This window comes from Phallusia mammillata, chromosome 4 (assembly GCF_965637545.1).
Source record: "Phallusia mammillata chromosome 4, kaPhaMamm4.hap1.1, whole genome shotgun sequence".
Lineage (NCBI taxonomy): Eukaryota > Metazoa > Chordata > Ascidiacea > Phlebobranchia > Ascidiidae > Phallusia > Phallusia mammillata.
The window spans coordinates 27,390,786-27,403,075 of record NC_137255.1 but is presented as its reverse complement, the minus strand read 5'-3'; the positions used below and the strand labels follow the sequence as shown (position 1 = coordinate 27,403,075).

General features: G+C 37.6%; 2 protein-coding genes across 4 annotated transcripts in view; one reads left to right on the top strand and one right to left on the bottom strand.

Moving 5' to 3' along the window:
- LOC145224830 (uncharacterized) overlaps positions 1–12,290 on the bottom strand; it is a 30,954-nt gene that overhangs the window by 3,504 nt on the left and 15,160 nt on the right. For both annotated transcript variants that reach the window (XM_080091417.1, XM_080091418.1), the window contains exons 10-11: positions 6,071–6,232; positions 4,753–4,893 (exon numbers count right to left, since the gene is read on the bottom strand). In XM_080091417.1, the coding sequence (XP_079947543.1) occupies positions 4,753–4,893; positions 6,071–6,232 (303 nt within the window). The remainder of the gene's footprint in view (positions 1–4,752; positions 4,894–6,070; positions 6,233–12,290) is intronic.
- LOC145224826 (uncharacterized) lies at positions 8,457–11,074 on the top strand. Of its 2 annotated transcripts, XM_080091413.1 has the most exons (5): positions 8,457–9,692; positions 9,749–9,884; positions 10,061–10,277; positions 10,442–10,622; positions 10,718–11,074. In XM_080091413.1, exons 3-5 carry the CDS (start codon positions 10,137–10,139, stop codon positions 10,756–10,758), a joined length of 363 nt encoding a protein of 120 aa, XP_079947539.1. In that variant the 5' UTR covers positions 8,457–9,692; positions 9,749–9,884; positions 10,061–10,136; the 3' UTR covers positions 10,759–11,074. The 2 variants fall into 2 exon arrangements, with proteins under 2 accessions (XP_079947539.1, XP_079947538.1); XM_080091412.1 differs by lacking the exons at positions 10,061–10,277; positions 10,442–10,622; positions 10,718–11,074 and having other exon boundaries at positions 9,749–10,026.

Below are 12,290 nucleotides of genomic sequence, written 5' to 3'. Positions count from 1 at the left end.
AATTCAGCCGATTCGGCCATTTTCAGAAATAATTGGTTTCCAGCAAATAATTTGTTGCGATTCGGTCTTTTACGAACTCAATTTCAAAACATAAAAAAAATATTTTTTGCCTAATCGCCACTCAATCTTTGAAACTGCGCTTTGTAATCATCAACTACAGACGAATCCGGTTAATCGGGATTGCTTTTTGCCAAGCAGGAAAATCGGGACAAAACGCTTGGCAAATAGCAATCCCAAACAAGCTGTTTCCCGATTATCCGAATTCTCTATAAACAATACAAATTATGAACAGAGTTGCTAATTAGCATTTCCCAAGCAGCATTGTCGTTGTTATGAAGCTCATTCTTGTCAATAGTGATGCTTCCTCTCTCTTTAATAGTTTAAAAATAAACTATTTAGGCCAGTTTGATGAAAGGGAAAATAGTGAGAAACTAAACAGTGAGAAAATAAGTAAAAAACCAAAAAAGCTTCTCTCATATTTCAGTGTAATTTTGTTTACCGTAGTCACATTTTTTGTACAAATACCATCTACTCTGACTAACCGTTACCCTAAATTATCCGGTGGGAAATGTGACAAAGTAAAGTTGTTTGTTAAATGCAACACATGCGCACATTACCTAGTCCGGGATAGAAGAAAAAACGTTTTATTAGACATTTTTAACACCTAAAAACGTAATCACACAGTCGAACTGTCGTGGTGGTATGGTGGAATCGGTCACATGTTTTCAAGATAGACAGACAACGCATACACACTCTACAACATGGCACACATGCTGAACATACATTTGTGACAATGTCTTCAACAATGTTTTATTAGTCAACATTTAAACAACAAAAGTGGAATGGTTGACTTTCACACAGAAATCAACAATGCAGTTGATTGAAATCCTCGTTTGAATTAGTTCCGTTTATCCGAAATTATTTTTCTTGACAAGTTATGGGCAGCAATTTAAAACCCGCCCAGATCAAGCAGCTTTCCCGATAAAACGGATTGCATTGAACCGATTTTGACAAATGTTAGCAGATTTTAACCAAAGATAGGCAACGGTTTGGGATTCACTAAACAGTCCCGATTAACCGGTTTTTCCCATTAACCGGCTTGCTATTGACTGATATCGTCTGTATTAAGCTTCTAAATAATATTATCGTTTTCAAAAAGTCAGACAAAAGTCAGTAATTAATTGGTAGACTGGCAACAACGACTGAGGCAAAACTCACAAATTAATAAAATGATAATGAAAAACTATTCTGATTCAGCAACACCACTGTTTGCCTGGTAGAAAAATTGATATTGAAATATCAAAAGCGTAGCAAACGGCTTCACGTGACGTCATAAATCATTCGTTCAAAAATTTCGGCAAAACTACAAAAAAAATTGTTTTTAATCGAACCCAATTTAGCCGATTCGGTGCATTATTTACTAAACAATGCATATGTTTTTTTTGTTTTTAATGCATGTTTGATTCACTGTGCGTTGTTGCACTACATAGTAGATCATCAAGTGGAAAACATTCTACGTGACGCAGCTACAGATGAAACCAGGTGATCCAATACTGGTTAATCGCACAACCCGTTTAATTGCATTCAGATGGAGAATCCCAAATCGTAGCTTATCATTTTGTAATAAAATCTTCCGGTTAATGGGATATTTCTTCCGGATAATCACATAGATTTTAACAAAATATAAGATCAACTATAATGTGGATTTCAATGTAAATGAGTTCTTAAAAGAGGGTAAACGTAGATTGAATAAGAAACTTTTTGCGTGTTGAAGAAGTCTGGTTTAGAAAGGATAACTGAATGGCATTTTCGGGTTGGGCTCAAATTCGGGCCAGATTACAATTTTGAGCTGAATCAAAGTTTCGTTTGCTTTAGGTAGATTGCTTTGTTTAAATAGCGTGCATTTGTAGTAACATTTCGTATTTTTTAAGGTAAACTGAAGCCTGTGCAGCTCAATTGGCAAAGCGACGACAAGGGCTTCTGCTGTGGATTTGAATCCCACAGCAGAATAAATCCAAGATAGTCAGAAACATATAGCCAACACATAACCGATTATTGCTCATCCAGCAGTTTTATTATATAATCGACATTTCGACGTCCTATACATATGGGCAGCACGTTTTTATTAGTGCTACAGTCATCGAAAAATCTCTGTAATTTGGTAAGCAACATTACTGTCACGTTCAAGCTATCGAACACCTTCGTTGGAACTTATAGATCGGTAAAAACTTTTCACGCTAGTTTAGTTTAAACCCAGGACGCGTCCTGTGCGGACATTTCGACCAACACAAGTACATGGATGACACGACCAAGATTTTGCTCACCAAGCGGAAGTAGGAAACAATTATTCGCAGAGTAACAAGACTAAAACTGGCTAAACGCTCTAAAATAGTAGATAAAACCAACCGAGATTTCGTATCAGCACTTGTAACGCTTGGAAGCCAAGCATTTCCTGCAAACAGCAAACTAAGAAACACCATGCAGTACACTTCTTTGCTTATCAGCCGTAGGAACAAATGCTTCGCATTAACACCAACCAGAGTGTGCTGTACAAGTATCTCAATGTTAACATCAATGACATTTCTGTGTTTGCTTTAATTAATACTGCGGCCACTGTCAGTGTAGTGTCAGTATGAAAAAACTTACAAGTGTCAAGATGGAGTCTTGCCGAGGTAATTTGCACTTTGTCGGTGCCAACGGTAGCCGCATTCGAATGGAAGGAGTAATAAATGTTTGTTCTAGCGTCGATGGTTTTGAAACATCTGCTTTTGTTTATGTGTTGCCTGATGTCATCGAGGAGTGCATTAAAGCAGGGCTTCCCAAACTGGGGGTCGCGACCCCGGAAGGGGTCGTTTAACAAACTTGAGGGGTCGCAGAGAGCTGTACCAATTTTGCAGGAAGTACTCCATACACTGGGGTAGAGTACGGGAGTACCGCACACCCCCGGCCTTGACCTTTGTATAACGTCACAATGTTGTTTTTGTTCAAGTTACGTCGGTTTCAAAACGTTTCCAGCTAAGCGCAAACGAGATTGTAGAGACGCCATTGATCGAACAAACGTCGGTTGAAACGCAACAATTGCAATTGTTTTGAAATACACAGGCATTTTAATTGCAACATAAAGATGACACATAGTGTTACAGACTAACGTTTAAGTATTGTGTCATTGTGTGGCGCAATAACTTTCTCTGATAAAATACGTAATAAATTTACGATTTCTAAGCTGTGTTTAATGTCCGTTTGCAAAGCACTGCAACGACCTAAACTTGGTCCAAGGTGACAAGTGCCTATTTGCAAAACAATGTGACAGAAACTAAAGGCTAAAGCACGTAAAAGGTATCGGTGTTTGAACTTGTAAAGTAGTAGACTCCGAGTACCGGTAGGTTGTTTTTAGTTTTCGCTCGAATTAGTCGTTTCAGTAAATGCAACAAACGTATTTTTTCATTGTTTATCATATTATCCGTGAAGGGTCGCGGAAAATTTAAAGAGATTAATAGGGGTCGCGATGAAAAAAGTTTGGGAAGCCCTGCATTAAAGGACAGATTTTCTGCACATTCAACGCTATGTGGTAAATTACAAGTTGATGACCCTGTCCGGAAATGATGGGACAGTACCCATGTTACCTAAACCATGGATTTTACATTGTCACACAGTTAAACTTCTAGAAATGTAGAAATTCATCCTGAAGGACTAGTTCCTACTTCCATGCTCCTTTCATTCTGACGTGATCCTTGCCGATTTGTTATAGTAGTGATCGAGAGAAACATGGAAGCGTGTTTTAACGATGTTGCAGTAGTCGAGTATGTGACGAACACAAAAGTTGAAAACATCCAGTGTTCATGGAATGATAAACACCAAAAGCTGCTTGGCGAACTTAGGGTTTTCCAGATGTCACTGCTGTTGTATACGCCACTCACACGGCCATGCCGTAATTCGAATAAAATAAAAAAGTCACACGATAGTGAAATGCGGATACGACAGCCAAGATTTTATCCAGCCCCCGAATAGATATGCAGCCAAATAACGGAGTATTTTTTAAGCGCCATACATTGGTGCTGCTACTTGACACACGTAAGACACGTGCTTTAAGATAATATTGTTTTATTGTGTGTTTCAAGAAAGCGTTGCTGTTGGGTTATCACGTAGTATCAGCGGGACCGTTAGTATATTTTCACTCGTTCTCTAGTATGTTATCTTTGGTACAGATTATATTCTGATGTGTTTTCTTTAATACTGTATTTCACTTTCGCTGAGTCACTTTTTGTTATGTCGTTAAATATTTAAAGTTTGAAATAAGTTGATTTGTTTCGTCACACATCGTCTGTCTTTCCCTTAAGTTTGTTTTGTTTCGATTTGTGACGTAAAACGAAATCGGTACATGTTGTTTACTGTTAATTGTCTCACATTCTTTCTTTTACTTTTCACTCTATTTACTTTATGAGTTTTGTGTATTTTAAAACACTGATATCAAACATTTATGAAATTAACTGTCGTCTGTGCAGCATGTCACAACGACCAAGGATTTGAGATACTTAAATAGCTGACTAGTTTTCGCTGCAAAGACAGTGAATATGTACTGTTAGGCAGTGTGCCAGTGTTTATAATTGTCAATCCTGTTGAAAAAAGTAAATACTGCTTTGTACAGATTTAAACATGTGACTTGGCTTTGGCGCATACAGTTTATCGTTTCTGAAACAGTTATTTTTGCTGTTAAGAAAAAAATTCACACAACATATATTTCAATATTTTTACCGGTTTTGTTAGCTTCTCGACGCCTTCAGGTCCGATTCCACATCTAACCAGTATAAGCTCCACGATGTTGTAAAGACAAGGACCTAGCGAAGCTGCTCCAGTGTTGCCAATCTTGTTGTCGGAGAGGTCGAGTATCTTCAGCTGATTTTAATGCAACAAATATTATCACACTTATCGTAGCGACAAACACTGGTAAATAAAAATAGACAACACAACACAACTTAGGATTAAGCCTTGTTATAAATTCTGCGACTTTTTAACACATATTTTTCGTTCCACTTTAAATTTGGCATTTCATCAATGAAAGATAATACATGAAAAGTAAGCTGTAGAAAGTTCACTCTATCTTTGTTAAATAACTAACAAACCAACCCAGACTTTGCTAGCTTTACGTAAGAAATTTATTTTGGTTAATTGCGTTGTTTAAATCCCTGGTCTTGTTTTCACCAATCACTTTTACATCGAACCTTGTACGTGTGTAGAGCGTGGTGTTACAGCAACACACGAGTAAAACAAGTATGCGCTGCACGTTTGTTCAATATGCGTTGTTGTACGTCATGCTAAATACAAATATGAGCTTTGTTTGTTAGAAACAAAATGTGTGTATAAGGGACAGTATCGCCTTTTCCAGATTTTTCGCATTATCGTTTGTTTGTTTTTTTGGTTTGTTAAACTTTTCGGACAAGACATTTCGGACGGTTTGAAGCAGCAATTATAATCTTAAGTTGTAAATGGTGTCACAGTTGCATTTCAGTTGCATTAAAACTTTGTGTTGTTCGTCACTTAACATCCATTGTTACGTACAAGACGATATTTTATTCAAAAAGATTTCTTCCACGGTTCGTAATCGATGTGTCGTTTCATGTTATTACCAGATTTCATTAATATAAAAAGCTCATCATATTTTAGATCATGTATTTTAAATTTAACGAAATTACGCTATAATTGATTTGATGCCAAATCTGCTCATTTCGTTCGTGCTTGCACAAAGCGTTTTGCGTTTCTGTTAATTAACACCACAACAAAATTTAAAAGTCGACATAATTACTGGGTATTATTTCATTGTGACGACAGATTCAAATTTCGACGAAAGGTATATATTTGCGTGACAATCATCACCTATATAGTAAAGAATCTATCGCACCCAATACAACTACTTTAAAGCACCGGTTGTCAGTATAAAATACCTGCAAAGAACATTTACAAGCTTATAAAAATGCACTATTTTTTCAGATAATATGAGGTTTATAAAAACCGGTTGCAACGTTTGCCATTAAATAAAATTTTGTATATCACTTAGATCGAAATTCACGTTTACCGGCTTTGTTATCTTTTTCACTCCATCGCAGAGTTTCTCGACGCCTTCACTTTCTATTTTACAACACCACAGTATAAGTTCTCCGATGTTCTGGAGGCAAGGGGCGAGTGATGCTGCTCCCGTGTTGCCGATCTTGTTGAGGGAGAGGTTGAGTCTCTTCAGCTGATTTTAATGCAACAAATATTATCACATTTAACGTAGCGACAAATACTGGTAAATAAAGTTAGACAACATAACGAAGCATTAGATCGTGAAACGTTTTCGATTAAATATTTTTGTATGATTGCAAGCAAATGCGTATTTGTTTTTTTGTTTTTTTTGTTTTTTTTTGTTTTTGTAGCAAAAACATCCATTGAGAGATCATCGTTACGGTCGAAGTTAGTTAGAAAGTTTGGTTGTAGTCAAATTTGAAAAAAGGACGCTGTTGTCGTTTGTTTCTGATGATGTTAAACGTGCTAAACCAATTTATCGGTTTCCTATATGTTGTCTTACGATACTACATTCCTGTCTGAGGTCGATGTTGCGAAAAAATTAACATTTGGATATTTTGGCGGCATTAAAAGTTGCATTATTTAAACTAACCGCATGATGCTTTCTTTCTGGGCATTATGTCGTAACTGCGCGTTAGATGCGAAGATCAAGATGTAATGACAGGAGCGCTCGTTGGACCAAGACAAGCCAACAATCTATTCCACGCAAATTTTACTGCCACACAAAAAAGCGTGTGTGTTGCTGTAGCGCCCGAACCGAAGTAGCATGTCGGGACGGTCTATAGTTTCAATAAAACGGGATGGATTTGAGCCTGACTTAACAGTAGGCCTTGTTAAATCAAAATGTCGGTTCGGCCCGAATTTTGGCCTTGTACTTTTGGATTCATCCCATTTTCAGGCATGTTTCCAACTCTGACCTGAATCGAGGTTTTGTTATATTTAGGTAACATTTTTTATTAGCTAATGCGTTTCAGCAAACCTTGTACGTGTGTCAGGAGATGTGTTATAGCAACACACGAATTAAACAAGTATTATATGCACGTTTTTTTTCACTGTGCGTTGTCTTTCCAGATGCAATCGAGCGAGAGTATCCCTTTGTATGGATTTGACTTTCTATAGTTTTAATGTTAATGTTTTGCATTGTTTTTTTGGCGGGGATGGAAGTGGTTTATTTTGGCAATAACAACTTTATGTTAGAAATAGTGCCACAATTATCGGGAGTTTATGCTGATAACTAAATGTGTGGCATCGAAATTGTTCATGAGGACAATTTGTTGTCAAATATCAACCTCCAGTGCTTGAAATTACTTTGATTTGCATTTAAACTGCAGACAGTGCTCGACGTTTTAACCAATAAGATCAGTGCAGCTGGTGATGAAAGGTCGGTCGCATTGGCTAATGTGGTCATTCATGCATCACCAACCTATCCGATACCACAACTGAGCATTAACGACAGAAGAACTTGTTCAAAATGCCCAAGCAACTGTATGGTGAACAAAGTGATTTTGGTTCAGTGTCACTTTATCATTATAAAAGCAGTTTCCCAAATAGTTGCTTAGCTACTGTGAACCAGTTCTTCTGTCGTTGATGCCCGGTTGTAGCATAGGATAGGTTGGTGAGGCATGGCTTTTTTAGATCGTTCTTCCAACAAACTGGAGTGGCGTAGAGTGGCTACACTAGCTTATACGGCCAATTCCTCGCCACTGCACTGATAGGACTTCACAGTTCGAAACAGTGTACACTGTCTGCAGCTTATCATTTATTGGCTCGATGCTTCTATATTTACATTTTAATTTGGTTGCAAACAAATTTTCCTCTTTTGTTATGCGTTGAAAGTTATTTCTTAACATAGAGGCTTTATGCTGTGAGAATGGAAAAGAAAGTGAAAATTGTTATGGACTGACATGTGCGGCAGGATGGCTAGGCGGTTGTGCATTGCTAACTTTAACATTGGATATTATAAGTTAAATAAATTTTAATAAATATGCAAATATTTTAACCAACATATTCCAGCAATACACAAAGATATTGCATACACGATTCTCCTTCTGCTACAGTCATCTAAAAATGATTAACAACTGATACACATGGCGTTTTTACATATTGGTTCAAGTTCCATTACAACTTTGGTATGTTGCGTCACTTGTAATGATCGCGTACGAATATTATTATTTTCTCATTCTGTTGTGCTCAACACTGTTTTGTAGTTTTCATGTATAAGTTTGTGCTTTGACTACAAGTGGTTTTCTTTGATTTTTTTATTTGTGCAATTTAAATATTTTCAATCCATTTGTGACTCTTTTTGTATGTGTAACATTGAAGCGGTCGAAGCTTTATTGTGCAGCGGCGCCATGTTCGAGTCATGTAAGAGTGAGAGAGTTTAGAGCGATCTCCCAGTCAAAAATTTTCTACACCTAACGCCCGGGCCATACCCGACCAACACTCGTTTATCTATCGTTTATGCCAGGATCGGCCGATTCATACTTAACAGAGCATACGCCATATTTATATCTATGGGTCTTACATGGTTTCGCCATACTAGGGCCTAAAATGGCAAATGTGGTATAATTACACTTGGCGTTAAAAAGATTAAGCAAGAAATTGCCATACTTGGGTGCCGAGAGTGTGGCGCCACACCTGTTCGAGTCTGGCGAAATGCGGTATCTGAGAGAATATTAAGCTTTTGGTTGACAATGTTATTATTGACACCATTTTCAAACGATAGTTTTAAAGCAATTCGTACGACGACTTGAATTGGTGAACATTAAAAAATTAAAAGTAATGCAATTAATGTGTGATCATTATCTTTTTGTTACTTTAGCGAGCCTAAAGTTGACGTGACGGTTCGTTAGCGCCTAATCTTTGACAACTCAGGGCTTCAATAACGTAAATATTACACATATCACAAATCATGTCAACTGTTAAGTAAACGCAGTCGAACCCAAATTGCACAATACTTGCGCAATCATTTGACCTATGAACTTTACGAAACGTTGTTTGTCGTGATTGGTTAATGCTAATCTTGAACGTTTTGAATCCGGACTAAGAGCGATCACGTGTTGCTTGGCGGCGGGAAAGTTTTAATCAAGGAGGTTTACGAGTGTACGACGACTATATTGTTTATTTTGGATCTGACTAAAAAACGTAGGTTAATGATGCCACCCGAAAAGGGTACAGCGTTTCAGCAGCTTACAACATTCAGCAACTTAAAAAGAACTCGAAATGGAGAAGGAAGCAATCTTCGAAGAAAAGAAAACTACAAGCAGCAGCTGTAATAATTGCTGAAAAGACCCAGAGTATAAATGAAAATGATTTTGAATTGCTAAAAGATAACCAAGAAATAAGAAAGCGTGTTATGTTGCCATACAAAGAAAAATTTGTTGCTATTAATTTACTGCAAAATTAAAATTATGTACGGTTTCAAAGGATTTTACAAAGCTAAGAAATGAAAAACTTTGTGTGCGTAAAATATGCTGATGGCACAAATGATGTTGTGCCTAAAGGATGGTTGGTTGGTACAGATGCATGTAAATGGCCACCAGAGATTTGTAATGTGCAGGATTTAACCAAAAAAGAAGTTGTGGCAGAAGAAGAATGGTGCTCATGCCCTTGTATTGTTCTCTTCCAAGCTAGTAAGTGTATTAAGATATTTGTTACAAGCATGGTTTACTTGATTTTTTCTTTGCAGGTATTTATGACCGATGTATCAAAAAAGGATACACCCAAAGTAATTTGGAGGACTCTGATTCAGATATATCCATTAAAGAAGAACCACATCAATTGAAGATTTCACCATTAATAAGAACAGACTCATCACAAAAAATGTATGTATATATCACTAGCTCCTCAATATTGCTAAGTTACATCTAATTGGTGGATTAATGTTGACTGCATTTTGTTGTGTACAAAATTCCATTTGTTTTAACATATTATTTCTTTATCATAATTGTTGTTGTGAAAAATCAAATCAAATGGTTTAAATGATTTCTTTTGTGTTTAGAAATACACTTTAACGGCCATTACCACCAAACCAAAGACCTTTAAATGGTAATGAATATAAATCCCTAATAGCCAAGATGGAAAGGATGGATGACAAACTGGAGACTATTGTGGAGATACTGAAACAAAAAGTAGTGTGTGCAGCTGTGACAGAAACCCTCTTTCCAGAGCCAGCTGACAATGAAACAGATCTGGTAGAATTGATCACTCAAATTAATGTAAGCTGCATTTTCACCTAAAATGGAAATAAAATTTAATACTCTTGATTGTCAGGTTGTGTGTTAACAAAATCTGTTTTTGTACCTATGTCAGCCCTACCAAATAATGACAATTTAAACATTTTTATATGATTGATTATAATTGCATGTTTACATACTTGAAGGACAAGAAAAGAATCGGAAAAGTAATTGATATGGACGGCCTGCAAGGCACATTACGCAACTTCATCAAGTTGTTCATGACGAAAAATCTGGCACTTAAATTTTCCTGGAGTGGATTGGGTTGTGGAAGAAAACAGACAAAAATTTCTTTTAAAACTCATCCTTTGTTTGCCTTTTTCATAGGTAAGACATGATTATGTTTTGTTGTAATTAACATTGCAATGATGTGGATTTTAAAATCCAGGTCAATGAATTTTAGGTTTTTTTTCCTTTTTTAGATGTGCTGCCATACACCAGACACAATGGTGCCAGTCACTAGGAAATAGCTACTGCAGTAAAAAGGGTCCTTCCAGGAGTTGGTGACTGGGATGGCGGTCATGTGAAAAGGGTAAAAATCCAACAGCCAAATGAAAACCCAGGTGTTGACACTGACTCTTGCGATGATGCATAAGTATTGTCTTTATGCCTGCCATGTGACTTAGAATGCTTTTGGCCGAGACATCCAAATTGTGTGTTCTATGCTATGTGCTGGCCATCTAAACTGTTTGTCTAATGCTTTGTACCGGCCCTCCTAACTGTGTGTCTTATGCTTTGCAAAGGCCATCTAAACTGTGTGTCTTATGCTTAGCAAAGGCCATCCAAACTGTGTGTCTTATGCTTTGCATAGGCCATCTAAACTGTGTGTCTTATCACTCTTATGCTTTGCATCAGCCATCCTAACTGTGTGTGCTTACTTTGCACAGGCCATCTAAACTGTGTGGCTTATGCTTTGCACAGGACATCTAAACTGTGTGTCTTATTCTTTGCATCAGCCATCCTAGCTGTGTGTGTTATACTTTGCACAGGCCATCTAAACTGTGTGTCTTATGCTTTGCATCAGCCATCTTAACTGTGTGTCTTATGCTTTGCACAGGCCATCTAAACTGTGTGGCTTATGCTTTGCACAGGCCATCTAAACTGTGTGTCTTATGCTTTGCACAGGCCATCTTAACTGTGTGTCTTATTCTTTGCATCAGCCATCTTAACTGTGTGTCTTATGCTTTGCACAGGCCATCTTAACTGTGTGTCTTATGCTTTGCACAGGCCATCTAAACTGTGTGTCTTATGCTTTGCACAGGCCATCTAAACTGTGTGTCTTATGCTTTGCACAGGCCATCTTAACTGTGTGTCTTATTCTTTGCATCAGCCATCTAAACTGTGTGTCTTATGCTTTGCACAGGCCATCTAAACTGTGTGTCTTATCACTCTTATGCTTTGCATCAGCCATCCTAACTGTGTGTGCTTACTTTGCACAGGCCATCTAAACTGTGTGGCTTATGCTTTGCACAGGACATCTAAACTGTGTGTCTTATTCTTTGCATCAGCCATCCTAGCTGTGTGTGTTATACTTTGCACAGGCCATCTAAACTGTGTGTCTCATGCTTTGCATCAGCCATCTTAACTGTGTGTCTTATTCTTTGCATCAGCCATCTAAACTGTGTGTCTTATGCTTTGCACAGGCCATCTTAACTGTGTGTCTTATGCTTTGCACAGGCCATCTAAACTGTGTGTCTTATGCTTTGCACAGGCCATCTAAACTGTGTGGCTTATGCTTTGCACAGGCCATCCTAACTGTGTGTGTTATACTTTGCACAGGCCATCTAAACTGTGTGTCTTATGCTTTACACAGGCCATCTTAACTGTGTGTCTTATTCTTTGCACAGGCCATCTAAACTGTGTGGCTTATGCTTTGCACAGGGCATCCTAACTGTGTGTGTTATACTTTGCACAGGCCATCTAAACTGTGTGTCTTATGCTTTGCACAGGCCATCCTAACTGTGTGTCTTATTACTCTTATGCTTTGCATCAGCC

What these genes read in the sequence shown, in the direction of transcription:
- LOC145224826 (XM_080091412.1), top strand. Translation starts at nt 9,506, where the DNA reads ATGAAAAACTTTGTGTGCGTAAAATATGCTGATGGCACAAATGATGTT. An exon ending in TATTGTTCTCTTCCAAGCTA is followed by an intron (nt 9,693 to 9,748) that starts GTAAGTGTATTA and finishes TTTTCTTTGCAG; the next exon opens with GTATTTATGACCGATGTATC.